The sequence below is a fragment of the Penicillium roqueforti genome (genome assembly GCF_015533775.1).
Source record: "Penicillium roqueforti strain LCP96 04111 chromosome Unknown scaffold_23, whole genome shotgun sequence".
In the NCBI taxonomy this organism is placed as follows: Eukaryota; Fungi; Ascomycota; class Eurotiomycetes; order Eurotiales; family Aspergillaceae; genus Penicillium; species Penicillium roqueforti.
Window position 1 is genome coordinate 26,693 of NW_024067587.1, and position 14,881 is coordinate 41,573.

General features: G+C 47.9%; 7 protein-coding genes across 7 annotated transcripts; 3 read left to right on the top strand and 4 right to left on the bottom strand.

Annotated features, from left to right (window-relative positions):
* Positions 1 to 366: 366 nt before the first annotated feature.
* optD (uncharacterized protein) lies at positions 367 to 2,790 on the top strand (the record flags this gene model as incomplete). The annotated part of the gene is made up of 3 exons (XM_039075412.1): positions 367 to 529; positions 585 to 2,435; positions 2,495 to 2,790. 3 exons carry the CDS (start codon positions 367 to 369, stop codon positions 2,788 to 2,790), a joined length of 2,310 nt encoding a protein of 769 aa, XP_038926503.1.
* Positions 2,791 to 3,040: 250 nt separating this feature from the next.
* LCP9604111_7387 (transcriptional regulator family TF) lies at positions 3,041 to 5,394 on the bottom strand (the record flags this gene model as incomplete). Its single annotated transcript, XM_039075413.1, has 7 exons — positions 3,041 to 3,880; positions 3,945 to 4,143; positions 4,194 to 4,318; positions 4,366 to 4,416; positions 4,467 to 5,116; positions 5,193 to 5,241; positions 5,293 to 5,394. The coding sequence occupies 7 exons, from the start codon at positions 5,392 to 5,394 to the stop codon at positions 3,041 to 3,043; spliced, it is 2,016 nt and encodes a 671-aa protein (XP_038926504.1).
* A 795-nt stretch (positions 5,395 to 6,189) lies between these two features.
* LCP9604111_7388 (NAD(P)/FAD-dependent oxidoreductase) lies at positions 6,190 to 7,895 on the bottom strand (the record flags this gene model as incomplete). Its single annotated transcript, XM_039075414.1, has 6 exons — positions 6,190 to 6,352; positions 6,427 to 6,503; positions 6,555 to 7,178; positions 7,228 to 7,440; positions 7,499 to 7,681; positions 7,740 to 7,895. 6 exons carry the CDS (start codon positions 7,893 to 7,895, stop codon positions 6,190 to 6,192), a joined length of 1,416 nt encoding a protein of 471 aa, XP_038926505.1.
* A 717-nt stretch (positions 7,896 to 8,612) lies between these two features.
* Positions 8,613 to 10,389, top strand: LCP9604111_7389 (uncharacterized protein; the record flags this gene model as incomplete). The annotated part of the gene is made up of 2 exons (XM_039075415.1): positions 8,613 to 10,088; positions 10,144 to 10,389. 2 exons carry the CDS (start codon positions 8,613 to 8,615, stop codon positions 10,387 to 10,389), a joined length of 1,722 nt encoding a protein of 573 aa, XP_038926506.1.
* Positions 10,390 to 10,798: 409 nt separating this feature from the next.
* Positions 10,799 to 11,205, bottom strand: LCP9604111_7390 (uncharacterized protein; the record flags this gene model as incomplete). The annotated part of the gene is made up of 2 exons (XM_039075417.1): positions 10,799 to 11,053; positions 11,104 to 11,205. The coding sequence occupies 2 exons, from the start codon at positions 11,203 to 11,205 to the stop codon at positions 10,799 to 10,801; spliced, it is 357 nt and encodes a 118-aa protein (XP_038926507.1).
* A 547-nt stretch (positions 11,206 to 11,752) lies between these two features.
* LCP9604111_7391 (uncharacterized protein) lies at positions 11,753 to 12,577 on the top strand (the record flags this gene model as incomplete). The annotated part of the gene is made up of 2 exons (XM_039075418.1): positions 11,753 to 11,986; positions 12,089 to 12,577. The coding sequence occupies 2 exons, from the start codon at positions 11,753 to 11,755 to the stop codon at positions 12,575 to 12,577; spliced, it is 723 nt and encodes a 240-aa protein (XP_038926508.1).
* A 26-nt stretch (positions 12,578 to 12,603) lies between these two features.
* LCP9604111_7392 (phosphatidate phosphatase App1 family protein) lies at positions 12,604 to 14,250 on the bottom strand (the record flags this gene model as incomplete). Its single annotated transcript, XM_039075419.1, has 2 exons — positions 12,604 to 13,206; positions 13,261 to 14,250. The coding sequence occupies 2 exons, from the start codon at positions 14,248 to 14,250 to the stop codon at positions 12,604 to 12,606; spliced, it is 1,593 nt and encodes a 530-aa protein (XP_038926509.1).
* Positions 14,251 to 14,881: the final 631 nt, after the last annotated feature.

Genomic DNA, 14,881 nt, shown 5'->3' on the forward strand with positions numbered 1-14,881 from the left:
GGGCTTTGCGCTCGGCCACAGACTCAATCCTGGTCATCTTCTTATCTCGCTTGCCATCGCTATCTTTCGTCGGCAACTTGAAAGCAAACTAATGTAGGCTAACCACTAGTGGCTTTGTTCATAGGACAGTTTTTGAGGGGTCAGTCCACTATCTGAAGCTAAGGTAAGTCAAGTTAAGCTAAACCCACTCTCTCCACCGGAAAGCCAACCGTCAGAATGCCTTATCTCTGTTTCCCCTCAGTACGCGTCGGACTAAATTCGTCCCCGCCATGGCCAATTTAATCAGCCTAGAAAAGGCGCCGTGTCTCACTGTATTCCATTTGTTTTCTTTCGCAAAAGCGCTGAGACTGCGCAAACTTTTCTACCATGTATTCCAAAAAGTTAGATTCCGACACAATCAAACCCGCTCTCGTCGGAGTCGACGAAGAGGTAGTCGAAGGCCACTCAGACCAAATCAATCTGGAAAAGGACTCCGAGAATACAAATGAAGAGTTCAGCTATGAGTCGCACCGCTCTCCATTCCCTGAAGGTGAGTACCCAGCTCACTGTTGATATATATGTCGATTGACTAACAGTGACCACAGTTAGGGCTGTCGTCCCCGAGACGGATGACCCTAGCATGCCAGTCAATACGGTGCGGATGTGGCTCCTAGGCATTGTTTTCACTATGCTCGGATCTGGTATCAATCAGTTCTTTTCGCTGCGCTATCCGTCGGTTCATATTGTGGCCCTAGTAGCAGAGCTACTTGCCTATCCGATCGGGGTGTTCCTGGCCAAAACTCTTCCTCTCACATCCATCCGACTCGGGCCTTTGGGCACATTCGTTGTCAACCCAGACAGGTCGTTTAATATCAAAGAGCACGCGCTTATCGTGATTATGAGCAATGTGTCCTTCGGGTATGCTTCAGCGGACGCGACAAACATTATCCAGGCTGCCAGCAAGAACTTCTACAATTTCAATCTCAAGCCCGGCTTCTACGTGCTCATTGTTCTCGTCGCACAACTTCTTGGGTTTGGCGTCGCGGGTCTCGCAGCTCCATGGCTCGTCGAGCCGGCTCGCATCGTCTGGCCAGGTGTATTATCCAACTGTGCTATGCTAGAAACGTTGCATTCGCGAGCGAACTCGATCGCAGATGGATGGCGCATAACCCGTCTCCGATTCTTCATGTACGTTATGACCGGTGCCTTTGTCTGGTATTTTTTCCCCGGTCTTATATTCACTGCGTTATCCTATTTCACCTGGGTCTGCTGGATCGCACCGAAGAACGTCATCGTCAACCATCTCTTCGGCATGCAGACAGGTCTCGGTCTAAGTCCAATTACCTTCGACTGGAGCCAGATTGCCTACAACACCAACCCGCTCCTATCACCATCATGGGCTGCGTTGAATGTCTTTGCTGGCTTCGCGTTCTTCTACTGGATTGTCACACCCGCCCTTTACTACACCAATACCTGGTTCACAGCTTATCTCCCACTCATGACAGCCGACGTGTACGATAACACGGGCGCCATCTACGACACGGCTCGAGTCATTTCTGCGGATAATACTCTAGATACAGTGGCTTACCAAAAGTACTCGCCTCCATACCTGAGCGCAACGTTTGCCTTTGTATACGGACTTTCATTTGCTGCCATAACCTCAGTCCTCTCGCACATCGCCCTCTGGCATAGTCGCGACCTGTGGGCTGCTCTCAAAGGCCGGAATAAGCTCGATATTCATGCTCGGCTCATCCGTGCCTCGTACCGGCGGACCCCGTGGTACTGGTACGCTGGCATTATCGTGGTTATCATGGCAATGTCCATCGCGATGGTCGAAGTCTATGAGACTAAGCTTCCCGTTTACGGAGTCTTTCTAGCCTTGATCATCCCGGTTGTATACATGGTTCCCTGCGGTATCGTACAGGGCATTACGAACGTGGATGCGAATCAGCTGAATGTTCTGGCCGAGTTCATTGGTGGATATATGTTCGAAGGAAAGCCACTCGCCAATATGATTTTCAAGATCATTTCCACGGATGTCGTGGGACAGGGTGTTTACTTCTCCATGGATATGAAATTGGCTCATTATCTGAAAGTGCCGCCACGTACCTGCTTTGTAGCGCAGTTTGTGGCAACTATCCTGGGCGCACTCACACAGGCCGGCGTTACACTTTGGATGCTTGGTAATATTTCGGATATTTGCGAATCTGGCCAGACGGATGGGTTTTCCTGTCCAAATGGTCGGACTGTCTATTCTTCATCTGTTATTTGGGGTCTTGTTGGGCCCCGTCGGCTTTACTCCGTGGGCAAGATCTATTCCCCTCTGTTGCACTTCTTCTGGATCGGTGCTGTCGCTCCAGTTGTGACTTTCCTCCTCTACCGTTATACTAGACGCCAGTTTTGGAAGTATATTAACTGGCCTCTCATTTTCGTCGGAACTTACAACGTCCCACCTGGTATGTCCCGCAACTTGCCAGTGCCTCTTTATTTCAAAAGCTAACTAAATGCTTTTTAGCGACCGGAATTAACTATTCCAGCTGGGCACTGGTCAACTTTGCCTTCAATCACTTTATTAAACGCCGATTCTTTGCTTGGTGGACCAAGTACAATTATATCTTGGCAGCTGCCCTTGATACAGGTCTTGCCCTCAGTGGCATTGTTATTTTCTTTTGCATCTCGTACCCTGGTGCCACTTTCCCTGACTGGTGGGGGAATAACGTGTACTTGAATACTGCCGACGCCCAGGGTGTACCATACAAGTCGATGCCAGCTGTCGGGTATTTTGGGCCTGCTAATGGGACGTTCAGTTGAGGCAGATGATCACATGTCAATCACAGCGAAGAATCTGCGCGTTTCCAAACAACTTTCGAAATGTTTCATGTCACATAGTGGTTATTGCATCGTCGTGTCTCTGTTTGGGGGCGTCACAACAATCCGTATTTTAGAGATATCATTATGACCATTTCGCATAAACCTATTTGATAACTTGGGCTGTAGTTAAATTCCAGCAACCATACAAAATGAGGCTCATGTCCTTCGGAAGCATAGACTGAAGGTAGAGTCATTCGCTGGGTAAACCAGTCAAAAGTCCGTTAAAGCCCTCAAGCACACCGGCATCGGCCACAATTCTCATCCACTCCGTCAAGTCCTCTTCAGCCCAATTACCGGAATCAGCCGAAGCCACATTTTTAGATACATTTTCATCCGCCTTGACACTCATCATCAACATTGTTCGGCTAGCGAGCGCCACAAATATCTCACGGAAGGGTGCAGCAACATCCCATCGTTCAGCCATGACCACTAAAGCGATTGTGCAGTCATTGCATGTGCTGCTTGCTTGCCCGTGGCCAGCTGCCTGTCGTGCGGCAGGTGATGTCCAAAGGCAGTGAAGATATGTCAATCCTGCAAGGAAAAGCTCGTGAAGTGCTGCCCAGGTACATCTCGTTGGCTTTCCTAAAAAGTGATGCCGATAGCTTCGGCAAATGTTCTCTGCAGCGCCCAGACAATCAAGGAAAACCTCATCTGTAGTCTCCACCCGGTGATCGACGATTTGGGCTCGGTAAAGCTGTAGGATCGTATAGTTGTATTCCAGATCATACCAATCTGCAGTCGTAAACAAGACAAGCTCTTCACCGGGGTGAAAAGCTGTGGGTGGAATTTCGGAGCGCCACTTCTCGATCTCGGCACGTATATTCTTCACATCAGTCTGCTGGTCGTGCTTTCTTGAGTAGCGTGGGTCGGCTTTTGAGTAAATATAAGTGTGAATTCGATTCAAAAGACGTCGAATTCGAAATGTATGGATCGCTCTCGTCATATTGGTTGGTGCATCAGTTGGGGAGCTCCGTGGCGTGCCCACAAGACCAGTTTCATTGATGCATGAATCATCGATGTCAATCGGATACTACACAAGAGTACATTAGAACAACACGTAATGCGTGTCTTTGGGCTAGTAATTTCAAACATACTTCAACATCGACCTCCTGGTAAGGGATACCAAGAGGTCGGCCCAGCATGACGGCAGCTTGAGTCTCAATGACATAGGCACACCAGAATACCCTCTTACGTAACTCTACCTGAAGTAGATCTTTAGGCGCTGCAAGGTGCTTTGTATTCCGATGATAACCCAGATCAATACACTGACGGAGTGCTAGACCAGCGAGTTTCCTATATGCCATCAGCGAAACATCATTTCCCCGTATTCATGCTGTCCATACCAGTGCGAAGTACCAGTGGATGACCTAAGTGAGTAAATTGCGCAGCACAGGATGGCTTGTATTGCTTCTAGATTATCATAGGCCAGGATATCATCGATATACATTAGTGCTGACGTGTATAAACGCTAAGAGCCAGTCAGCTTTCCGTAAGTCAATCGAAATGTCTGCTTACCTCTGCTGAGAATCCGAGACTGGGTAAAAGCAAAGCGCCAACAGCATACACCTAGCACTGTGAGTATGATTTCAATGAGCATGAGGCCGTGTCTCTCTTACCATATTCAAGAAAAACAGCGAGACAGAATTGGGAAGAAGAATTCCCAATTCCGTCGACTCATTCAGTAGCATCGACTCCCACGCCCTAAAGGTCGGCTCGTGTAAGAAGGGGTAATGTGTATTAACATTCTGGAAATAAATGTCGCTAAGTTTGACAGCCGATTCGTAAGCAGGCAATAAGCACGGTGATGGTAGCACGGAAGAGCGGTTCTCAGTCCAATCAAGCACGTTAGCCGTGGGAAAGTCAGAGGAAACCACTTGGCGAAGGGATGAGTTGATCAGGCGTGAGAAAGCAAAAATCGAAGATGACCCCAAATATTGAGGCTCTGCTCCAGCTGCATTGAGGCTTAGTAGGCCGACCTTTGATGACAGCTTGTCAACACCGTCATCTTCCTCGACATCACTTTTGGCTCTGGATGAGGTTGATTGATCACCGTGCCGTTGATCAGGTGTCTCGATGTGTTGCGCTAGGGGAACTGAATTTGGCTGAACTTCTGGTGGAAGTGTATATTGTCTGAGCGGGTCGTTATTGGCAAGATCTGGACGACATTGCCTCAGAAGACTCTCGAGAAATGCCACCCGTTTCTCTAAGGTTTCAATGTAGTTTCGCGGCCGATATGCCCTCGTTACTGGATCTTCCACGAGACAGACTGTCATTCGGTGTCAGATTAACATCACAAACCCGCACATCAATGGAAGAAGCCGAGTGGCAAAAGAAATACCGACCAGATCCAGCACGGAGACAGTTAATACATCCTGAGACCCTATTGTCACACTTTATTATTGGATTAGGAGACTGAGCTTAACTTGAGGTTTTTAATCCTACCTTCAATTTCTTTTCTTTGCATTTCACGCACGCGAGCGGTGTCCTGCTTCCCGATGGAGTGCCTCGGGATGACTGTCTCTTATTATGTCCAGGTTGAAACATGAAGCAGAATACAATGGAAAATAGCCCATCAATTTTTCAATCGGCCTCGATATTGCAGTGTGGTCACGTTCTGGGAGCAAGGCTGGACGTAGTGAGAATGATGAGAGATAGCACGGAGACTCTTTTCCCAGTACATTTTCAGAGCTTATCACTCGCAAGATTGATGGAACCAAGTCTTCTGATTGGCTCATCAATTTGCCAAAGGAAAATCCGAAATGGAAACAAAAAACACCCAAATAAGTGATTGGTAACGAGTGAACTAGTCCCATTCCACTGATTCTTATAAATCCCCGCATTGCCGTGATTTCTACGCTTTCCCCAATTGTAGGTGGAGTTGGGAGATTACAAGGTTAAGTAACGTGACTTGTGCCCGCAATGTGCGGATTAGGAAATTATTTAATGTAGGGGTTTCTTCTTTATCCTTCTTATACAAGAAATGGTATTTTTAGTAGTTAATTAGTTAGTTAACTGAATCTCAACAGAACTTGTGGGGATTTGTATGGGTCACGTGCAGTTTGGGATGAAATCACCTGATGATGTGTCATCATTCTTGGACTATGACGTAAATGTGCCGCACCTCGGGCGTATCAGAGCAAATAATACAAATGGCGGAAGTTTTTGGTAGAGCATTATTGTGCGCAGATATCTAGGAGGTATGGAATTCTATATCATATGAAGAATTTTTTTACACGGTCCTAGCAAGTCCAAGCCCCATGGGAACGTACCAGTCAAAAATACATACTAACACTAAACTCGACCTTGCCATACCACACTCCCAATATTTTGCTTGGAGACTCAGATACGAGCACGAACAGGTGATATCTTCACGCGCTCTTTCAGCCGTTCGGTTCTTGCCGCCGTGATTTGGAAAACCTCGGGCAGCCGCGTATCAGTCCAAGAGCTTCCATTCATCAACTTGACCAAGCCGGATGCTACGGTAAAGATACGTGCCATGCCACTAATGAGTTGTAAGTGTCAGCGTAGCATGGTTCACAGCCATTCTGGCAGCGTGGGAGACATGTATGGACTTACTGTCCGTGGTGCCCAGCACAAATCCACTGGCCTGGAAGTGCAGGTAATTGTCCGACGAAAGGCAGGCCGTCTTCGCTCTGATCTAATATTAGCCCATATTTGATTTTCATATCAAGCGAAGCACTTACAAGTCCAAGGATGCCGCTCCAGGCCTCCTTATAAGTCTCCCCCTGCTTCAGGGCATCGGAGGGCCATCCTTCGAATCCTTCTACTGCGAATTCCTGGATAGCCTTCGTGACCGAGTCAAATCCAGTCAGACCATCGTCAATGTACCGATGCGGGTTTTTCTCTAGCCACTCCATAAACTCATCTTGACCTGGGTTGCTGCCGCCGAAAAGAACCCCACCGCCTCCATTAAAACGAGGATTGATGGTGATCAGGGCGTCTTGGGGGAGTAGAACACCATAAGAGCCCTTGAAGCCTTCAAAGCCTGCATCAGCCTTGGGTGGAATAACCTTGTTGCAAATGTGAGGACATGGCGTGATGAGCCCCCGCAGAGACGGTTCGAGTGCAGAACTATAAGCATTGGTTGCATGGACAACTTCGGAACACTTGATATCGCCTCGTTCGGTTTTGACGACCCACTTGTGTTGATCTTCCCCAGAATGGACGACACTGGTGGCTTGAGTCTTTGTTTGGAGGTTCACCCCTTTCTTGATATTGTCACGCATAACGTGCGCCGCAAGTTTCCAGGGGTGTAGCGTCGATGCCGGCCACGCATAACATGCTTGTGCGGTTTTGATTTGCGATATCTGGATTCCTGTCAGCCGGGTCAATTGAAGATGCATCGCTTTTGCGAACCTCTGCTGCTTTTTTAGGGTCGTTTGTAACCTTGATGTGGTCAACGTTGCCGCCCGCCGCCTTGTAGCGCTCAAAGATCTTCTTTGCATTCTCCGCGGCCTGGGGGGTAACTGGAACATCCAGTGTATCACCACTCCAATGTTCGCATTCGACACTGTTCTCCTTTATGTATTGTACGACTTCGGACCATGTCTGTTGTTCGTTTTGCAGAATCTGCAGGTCTACGTTAGCGTATATGGAGGCATAACCGGAGAATTTGATAATTTGATACCTTCAGGGCCTGCTGAGTACCAAATTGTTTCTCATAGCCTATGAAGCCTCGCCACTGGTCAGGCTTGCAGTGACCAGCATTTCTACCAGTAGCACCGGAGCAGAATAGTCGGGCCTCAATAACGACCACTTTCTTTTCGGGCCAGGTTTCCACGATGTTTTTGGCGATTATTGTCCCAGACATCTATTTCAGCTCTTAGCAACCCTTCCGACAAGTTACAGGAACATCGGAAGACACTCACGCCAGATCCGATGATCACTATGTCTGCAGACGCAGGCAACTCTGGTGTTGTTCGATGATCCAGAAGAGGATCGCCCTGCACCGATTGTAGCCAGTGCGAAATGGAATAGTTGGTCCGTTTCGGAAAACCAAAGTTTTCGAATGCATCTTGTCCCATTTTGTCGGTTATCCGAAGAAAATAAACGAACAACCCAATGCAGATCCGAACGGTATCTAGTAGATGTGAGCGATGAATTTTTGGAGATTCGAAATAAATTTATACGTGTCCGCTTCCCCCCGCTCTCCCCCCACCTGTCTCCTGTCTCGCCATTGAACTGACACATGGCGCGTTAGCATTCCGAGTCAAGCGATAAGCCGCCTTGTCTTGCTCGGAAAGTTACATCTGACTACATACAGAACGGTTGAGTTGGTGGGCCCTCATTCGCCACTCCGCATTTTGTTCTCTGCGATAACTGGGACTTTCCACCACTTTTTCGCTCCACGGCTATCTTAATTCACTTAATCGACTTCTCCAGTGGGGTGAACCGGGACTTTACGCCAATTAAAAGGGGAAACCCTCGTTTTTGCTCCACAGCCATCTTAGTTCACACGTTTAACCCTGCCACTCCCGGAACATTCCACCAATTGGACTGGTTTATAGCACTCCACTTCAAACAGATAAGGATTTGTGTGATAACCTCACAAATGAGTAATTGAGTAATGTAGATTCTGTCTGCTATAGAAGGTCTGCTCTCTGGCCTCATCCATGGCCACTGTCCAACACCCGACTTCTTATATTCCAAGAATGCCCAACTTTTGATTCCGGCAAACATATGTGCACCCTTCAGACCTCACAACTCATCCAGTTCTGCGGTCTATCATCTTCGATCTCAATATGTCTTCGACGCTTCCGAATAGCGGTACTGGCAACAATTCCATGTGGCCTCCCGGTACATTACACCTTGCAGATGCAACTGCATCCGATGGAAAAACTATTATTCTACAACCACGACCATCCGACGATCCCAACGATCCCCTCAATTGGGCCCCATGGCGGAAATGTTTGAACATGGGACTAGTCTGCTTCTATGTCGCTATGGTCGCCGAGTTTATCAACGCCAATACACCAACATGGGGACCCATGGAGACAGAGCTCGGTTTCACCAGCGAGATATTAAATGACAGCTATGCTGCTGGCTGTGCTGCTTTAGGAGTCGGCTCCGTCATTCTGATTCCATTTGCGCTCAAGTTTGGACGTCGACCCTTGTATCTGTTCAGCACGATCGTTCAATTCGGAGTCTGCATTTGGTCTGCTAAGATGCAAACCGTGGGAGACCTCATGGCGATCAACGTCATACAATGCTTCTTCGGGAGTCTGGCAGAGGTCATCGTGCAAATGACCATTGCGGATCTTTTCTTCGTGCACCAACGAGGAAGAATGAATGCTCTCTATGTCTGGACGTGGCTTCTCTCTAGCTACCTGGGTATTCTAATTGCCGGGTTTGTTGCCAGTGGTCTGGGTTGGAGGTGGATCTGGTGGCTGAATACTATCATCTTCGGTGTGACAATGTTTGTTGTCGGCTTCGGATACGAAGAGACCAAGTATTGCCCGCCGGCTTCTCCCGCCACTCCAGATGTGCAGCTGGATACCACGAACGAAGACCGGTCCATTGCACCGAACCCTCAAGAAGAAGACCGCAACAAAGACGATTTGGAGAAGCTTTCGTCCGCCAGAATGAAGGAAATATATGCGGAGCAAGGATTCGCAGATCTCAGCTCGATCAAAGCAGATGAACCCAACATCACTGCTGTCACAATCAACCCGAATATTCCCATGAAGACGTATTGGCAAAGACTAGCCTTAACAACCACCACTTCTTCATCCAATACCAAGAACGAGTCCTTCTTTCGCCACATGTATCAACCTCTCATTGTTCTCACGACTATTCCAGCCATCGCATGGACGGCACTTGTTTATGGCATCTTGGTGGCTCTGGGAGATGTCATGTCAACTACTATGTCGGCCTATCTGCCCAAGGCTCCCTATAACTTCTCTTCCTATGAGGTTGGCCTCATGAGCCTACCGAGAATGATTGGCGTCTCTATCGGTGCGCTCATTGTTGGCCCACTGAGTGATTGGTGGATTCTATTTCTCTCTCGCCGGCGAAACGGCATCTTCGACCCCGAGATGCGTCTCTGGTGTATGATTCCCTTTCTCCCATTTATAATCGCAGGCGCACTTCTATTTGCTATCGGGCTGAATGACAACCGGCCATGGCCTGTCATTGCCGTCGGACTGGCATTATATAACATCGGTGTCACCCCTATCAACACTCTCACCATCACCTACTTAACTGACTCGTACAAAGATGTAAGTCCATTCTGAACCCATGATTCTTTCAGAGCATATTCTAACACCAATTCAGATTGTTGGAGATGCACTAGTGGGTGTAACACTCACGCGCAATAGTTTCAGCACGGCGTTTATCTTCGCGTTATCACCCTGGGTGGCGAAGGTTGGTCTCAAAAATACCTTCATCACTATTTTGGTGATTGCAATTGCTATCCTGATGGTCTTCGTTGTCTTCCTTCGATATGGAAAGGCATTCCGACGCATTGTTGCTCCTCAATATGTTCGTTATGCTGCTCGGCAGTATAAAGAGAGAGATTAGCTTCATATCATTGCATGTGAAACATGATCGGGAAGCTCATTGCGATGATGGCCCGCACCCAGATACCATTTCCGGGCCATCTTGTTTTTGCTTCGGCCTTGTATCTACATCTTAGTATCAATTAATTGGCAAAGCTAAATACCATTCCATGGCTTAGTGGATCTGCGGCTATTATCCATGAGTAATATGTATATCAATTGAAGGCAGAGAGAAAGCGAAAAAGTAGTATCAGCCGATAGTAAATAAGTCACCCATGGAGGCTATAAGCCTCCGTATACTAAGGTAACAGGTGTAATGTGAACGCCATCAAGAGAGAAGAATTCTTAACAGGGTGTTCATTTTCTGAGAGCAGCAACATTAACCTTGAAGATAAGCAAACCAGAATATCAAGCAAAATCATCTCAGCAAATCAATTGCCATAATTCCTTGGAACATTTGCAACGGTGTTTCCTTGTGGAATGGGCCATGCCCACTTTAGAAGCAGGTTCAACTTCTCCAGAAAGTCTTTTCTGTCAACCATATCAAAGTATTTTTGCCGGTAAGCAGGCACGGCAATCATATGTCCTAGATCTAGGATCTCCGAGAATTGAACATGAAGCTTGCCATTAAAATAAGATTGCAACATACGGCATCCGCCAAATTTGTCCATCAGAAATACTAAATGCTAAGATATATCAGTAAAAGACTAACGATACCCAAGAAGGAAAAACAAACCGGGAAAGTAAAGTAGCACTCGTCCAACAGATTCTTATACAACCTTTTATCAACCCGGGCCATTTCTTCGTGGGTTAATGCAGCAATCGCAAAGAGCTCCATCGAGGAAGGCCGTTTATCGCCACATTTCTCCTGGTTTCAGAACCCGACTATTGAGCGCTGGTGGCCCTTGTGCTCATGGCAGCTCAGTAAATCTAGAGGAAATTCGCTTCTCGGTATTTTCACATTCAAAGTCGGGGAAATATCGGCAGTGGTGATTACTGTACTGCAAGTTAGCATTTGAGACATATAAGATACCCCCATTAACTAACCGGTCTACTACCCATCCGCCATGGGGAATCCTAGAAGACTATTAGTAACAGGTTTATGAAGACCAAAATGTATACAAACCCTTCTCGGTGGAATTCCCCGTACGAGAGACCATCTTCCAGGAAGGTAAAATAGTTATATTATTCGGTCATCATATCTGGAAGAGAGACTAGAGAGGAACGTAAGAATAAGCCTTCCAAACAGGTCATGTAGAATTTGGCTATCCAATCACGTTTTCCCCATTTTTTCTGAAAATTTCATATGGTATTGATGACGTTTTGGCCGAGAAGGCCTAGTAAAAGACTATGCTTGTGATACTGATAACTCAGGGGAAGTAAATATGATGTATTCATCGATCTACAGCAGCGGAGCTATCTACATCGAGGAGATCGAGCAGCGGTGTCTTCTTGTCCAGTTCGGCGGTGCAGCGGGTACGATCGCTGTATTTGGTGCAGATGATACAGGGCTCCGGGTTCGTAAGCAGCTTGCCGCTGAGCTTGGGCTAAAGAATCCTGATATCACTTGGCATGTTGCGCGGGACAACATAGTGGAGATCCTCAACTTCCTGGCTCTGGTGGGTGGCACATTGGGGAAAGTTGCATTGGACGTAATGATCATGTCTTCCAATGAGTTCGACGAGGTCTCGGAGCCCTTCGTACCTCACAGAAATGCTTAGTCTACGATGCCCCGGAAGCGTAATCCTATCTCCAGTGAGGTGGTCTGGTTGCGTGCCAATGCGTCTCTCGGATTAGATAGAATGGTTATCTTTGAGCGTGCATCTGGACCGTGGTATTTGGAATGGGTGGCTATTCCCGATGTTTTCGTGACTGCGGTGGGCGCTTTGCACCAGACGAATTTCGCCCTCGGGGGATTGGTGGTTAAGGTTGACTCGATGAAACGCAATCTGTATTCCACCAAGGGGTTGATTGTCGGTGATGCTGTGATTATGGGACTGGCACCGCATTTGGGACGACAAGGCGCTCATGATCTCGTTTATGAGGCTTGTAAGTCTGCCCTCGACCGAAATCGGAGTCTGCTTGAGGTTCTTGAGGAGATTCCTTCTTTGGCTGGAGTTGCGACGCTGGAAGAGCTAGCTGCTGTCTGCGATCCGCTGAAATATATGGGATTAAAAAAAATAAAGACTTGTATCAAATTGTCCATTTAGTTCATAGCACTCGTAACTAGAAGATTCTATAAAACCATAAAGGCGGCCGTAAACATCGCTGCGATCAATGTCATGAAGCCCTGCGCACCAGCCGACTCCTTGGTTAAGAGTCCGCTAGCCGCTCCAGTTTGATTCGCTGACGCGTTGACAGCAGTTGGAGTATCCCCCAGTCCAAATGGCAATCCCTGGTAGCTGAACGTCAGGTTCTGTGCAACCGACTGATTGTAACAGTGTCCGTTTGCGATGTCCAGGTTGGTGAGGTCATCCGCGTTCACGAAGAACATATACTTTGACTGCTTGAGGCCCTTGAATCCGGACGTGTCGTAGGGGAACTTGTCGCCCGAATCGGTTGCCGAAGTGTTGCGAAGGAAAATACATTGGACTTGTGACGGGAATTCGGTGGCCAGTTTCGGGTAATCGCGCATGACGTCGCTGTTGCTGGTGTCTGCGACCAGGACGAATTTGCGCTCCGGGAAGGTTTCGAAAATCTTTTGCAATAAGAACATGCGGATCGACAGAGTGGCAGACACGTCGCTAAAGTTGAGCGGACGGGTGTCGAAGGAGCCGCCGGGGTAGGTGGTGTAGATGAACTGCATGTAGTTTCTAGTAACTTGCTCGGGGGTGGTGGTCTGGAATGACTATTAGTATTTTTATTAAGAAAAGGGGAGCCAGAGGAGCCTTACAAGATAGTGGAAATGCGTATCGGGGAGGCTGATGGACCAGTTGCGGTAAATATCCGGCATGTTCTGCCAAGCCGTGAATGGACGAGCGAACGAATTGAGTAGTCCTTGCGCCGGTTCGTAAATCTTAGTGACACGCAGAATATCGTCAATGTCAGAAATCACGGTGAGTCCGGTTGGAGGCACAAGATAGGCGGTAGCATTTCCGATACTTGCGCCCTCGACATGAGTGTCCAGTCTCTGAATTGCCGAGGTTTCATTTCCCGCAGTAAGACCATTGCTTTCAATCTGCACAAAGGTGTCGAAGTCACCTTCGGCTGTTGTGTTGTAAGGTAGGGTGATGTCTTGTGTACCGCCTGATGTGTTGGATGATCCGCCGCCGCCTGGCTGTCCGCTGGATCCCTGACTAACCGCAGGCTTGATGTGGATCTTGTTCACCGCAACATGTGGCTGCTGCACGACAAAGATCTCGGCAGTCAGATTTCGTGCCTGGACCTGCTGGGATTGAGGAAGGTCCGCGATTTTAGTGTTGACGAGGAAGATATCGGCTAAATCGTTCAACTTGGAGACAGATGTGTTCGGCTGCTTGTAAACGTTTCCGTGGAAGCGAACGTTCCAGCCCGACTTGGTCCAGTTCGCATAAGGGTCGATGTTCAACACATTGGTTGGTAATGCCGCCAAGTCTGAGCTGTCCAATCCGAGGGAGCTCGCAACTGCGTCTTTAGTCGGGAACCCCTGGAAGAAGTTGGGCACTCCAGATGCGACCCATGTAGGTAGATCAGACCCAAGCCCCGAAAGGACATTTTTGATATCAGAATCAACGTCGCTCAAGATGTTTCGGCCAACAATGGGAGAAGGGATATGCTCGACCGGGGAAGGTGTAACGACGGGATCGGGTGGAGCGATATTGGCGAAAGCAGTTGGAGCCGGGGAGGCGGAGGTAATTGAGAGAAGTGAGGCCTGTACGAGGGCATGTGCCAGAATGTACCTCATTGTATAGATTGTAAAAGGTAGGACAATTCTAGATCAACCCTAAATAAACCACTCAACCGTCGGCAGAAACGACCTGGGGGTGTTTATATAATAGCAGGAAAAGGCTCGGAAATTAAATGCTGCGCCATTCGATCTATTTAAACCCCTAAAATGGCGTTCGACGCCCTTGAAAAAGGAAATTAACAAGGAAAATCCATTGACGTCACTGTGGAGCTTCACAATCTTAGGGGTCCACGGTCCCTTCGGTGCTTATTATTGTTCCTGGCGTGGACTTTCGATTCTTAATTCCTCTATTAACTCCATACTTTGTATACTTGAGCAATCTAGAGATCTCGATTCAAGCTCTCACGATGATTTTCGCAAAGGTGGACAAGTTCAGTGAAATCAGCGATGGACGAATTTCTATTGGACAAACTAGAGCGGCATCTGACTTAAGAGTGGGCGGACTTTTGCACGGCATCCACCTGTCTCAGGCTTCAGCTGCCACCAGATGTGCCCTAAATAGTTGGGCACACCGCCTTGGACTACTTCAGCTAGCCCCATGTTCGTTTTTCTTGTCCAAGGCGTGTCATGGCTGTATATATAATATTTCAATAAGGGGGATTTCTAACGCTTGCATAGCGGTGCGCAA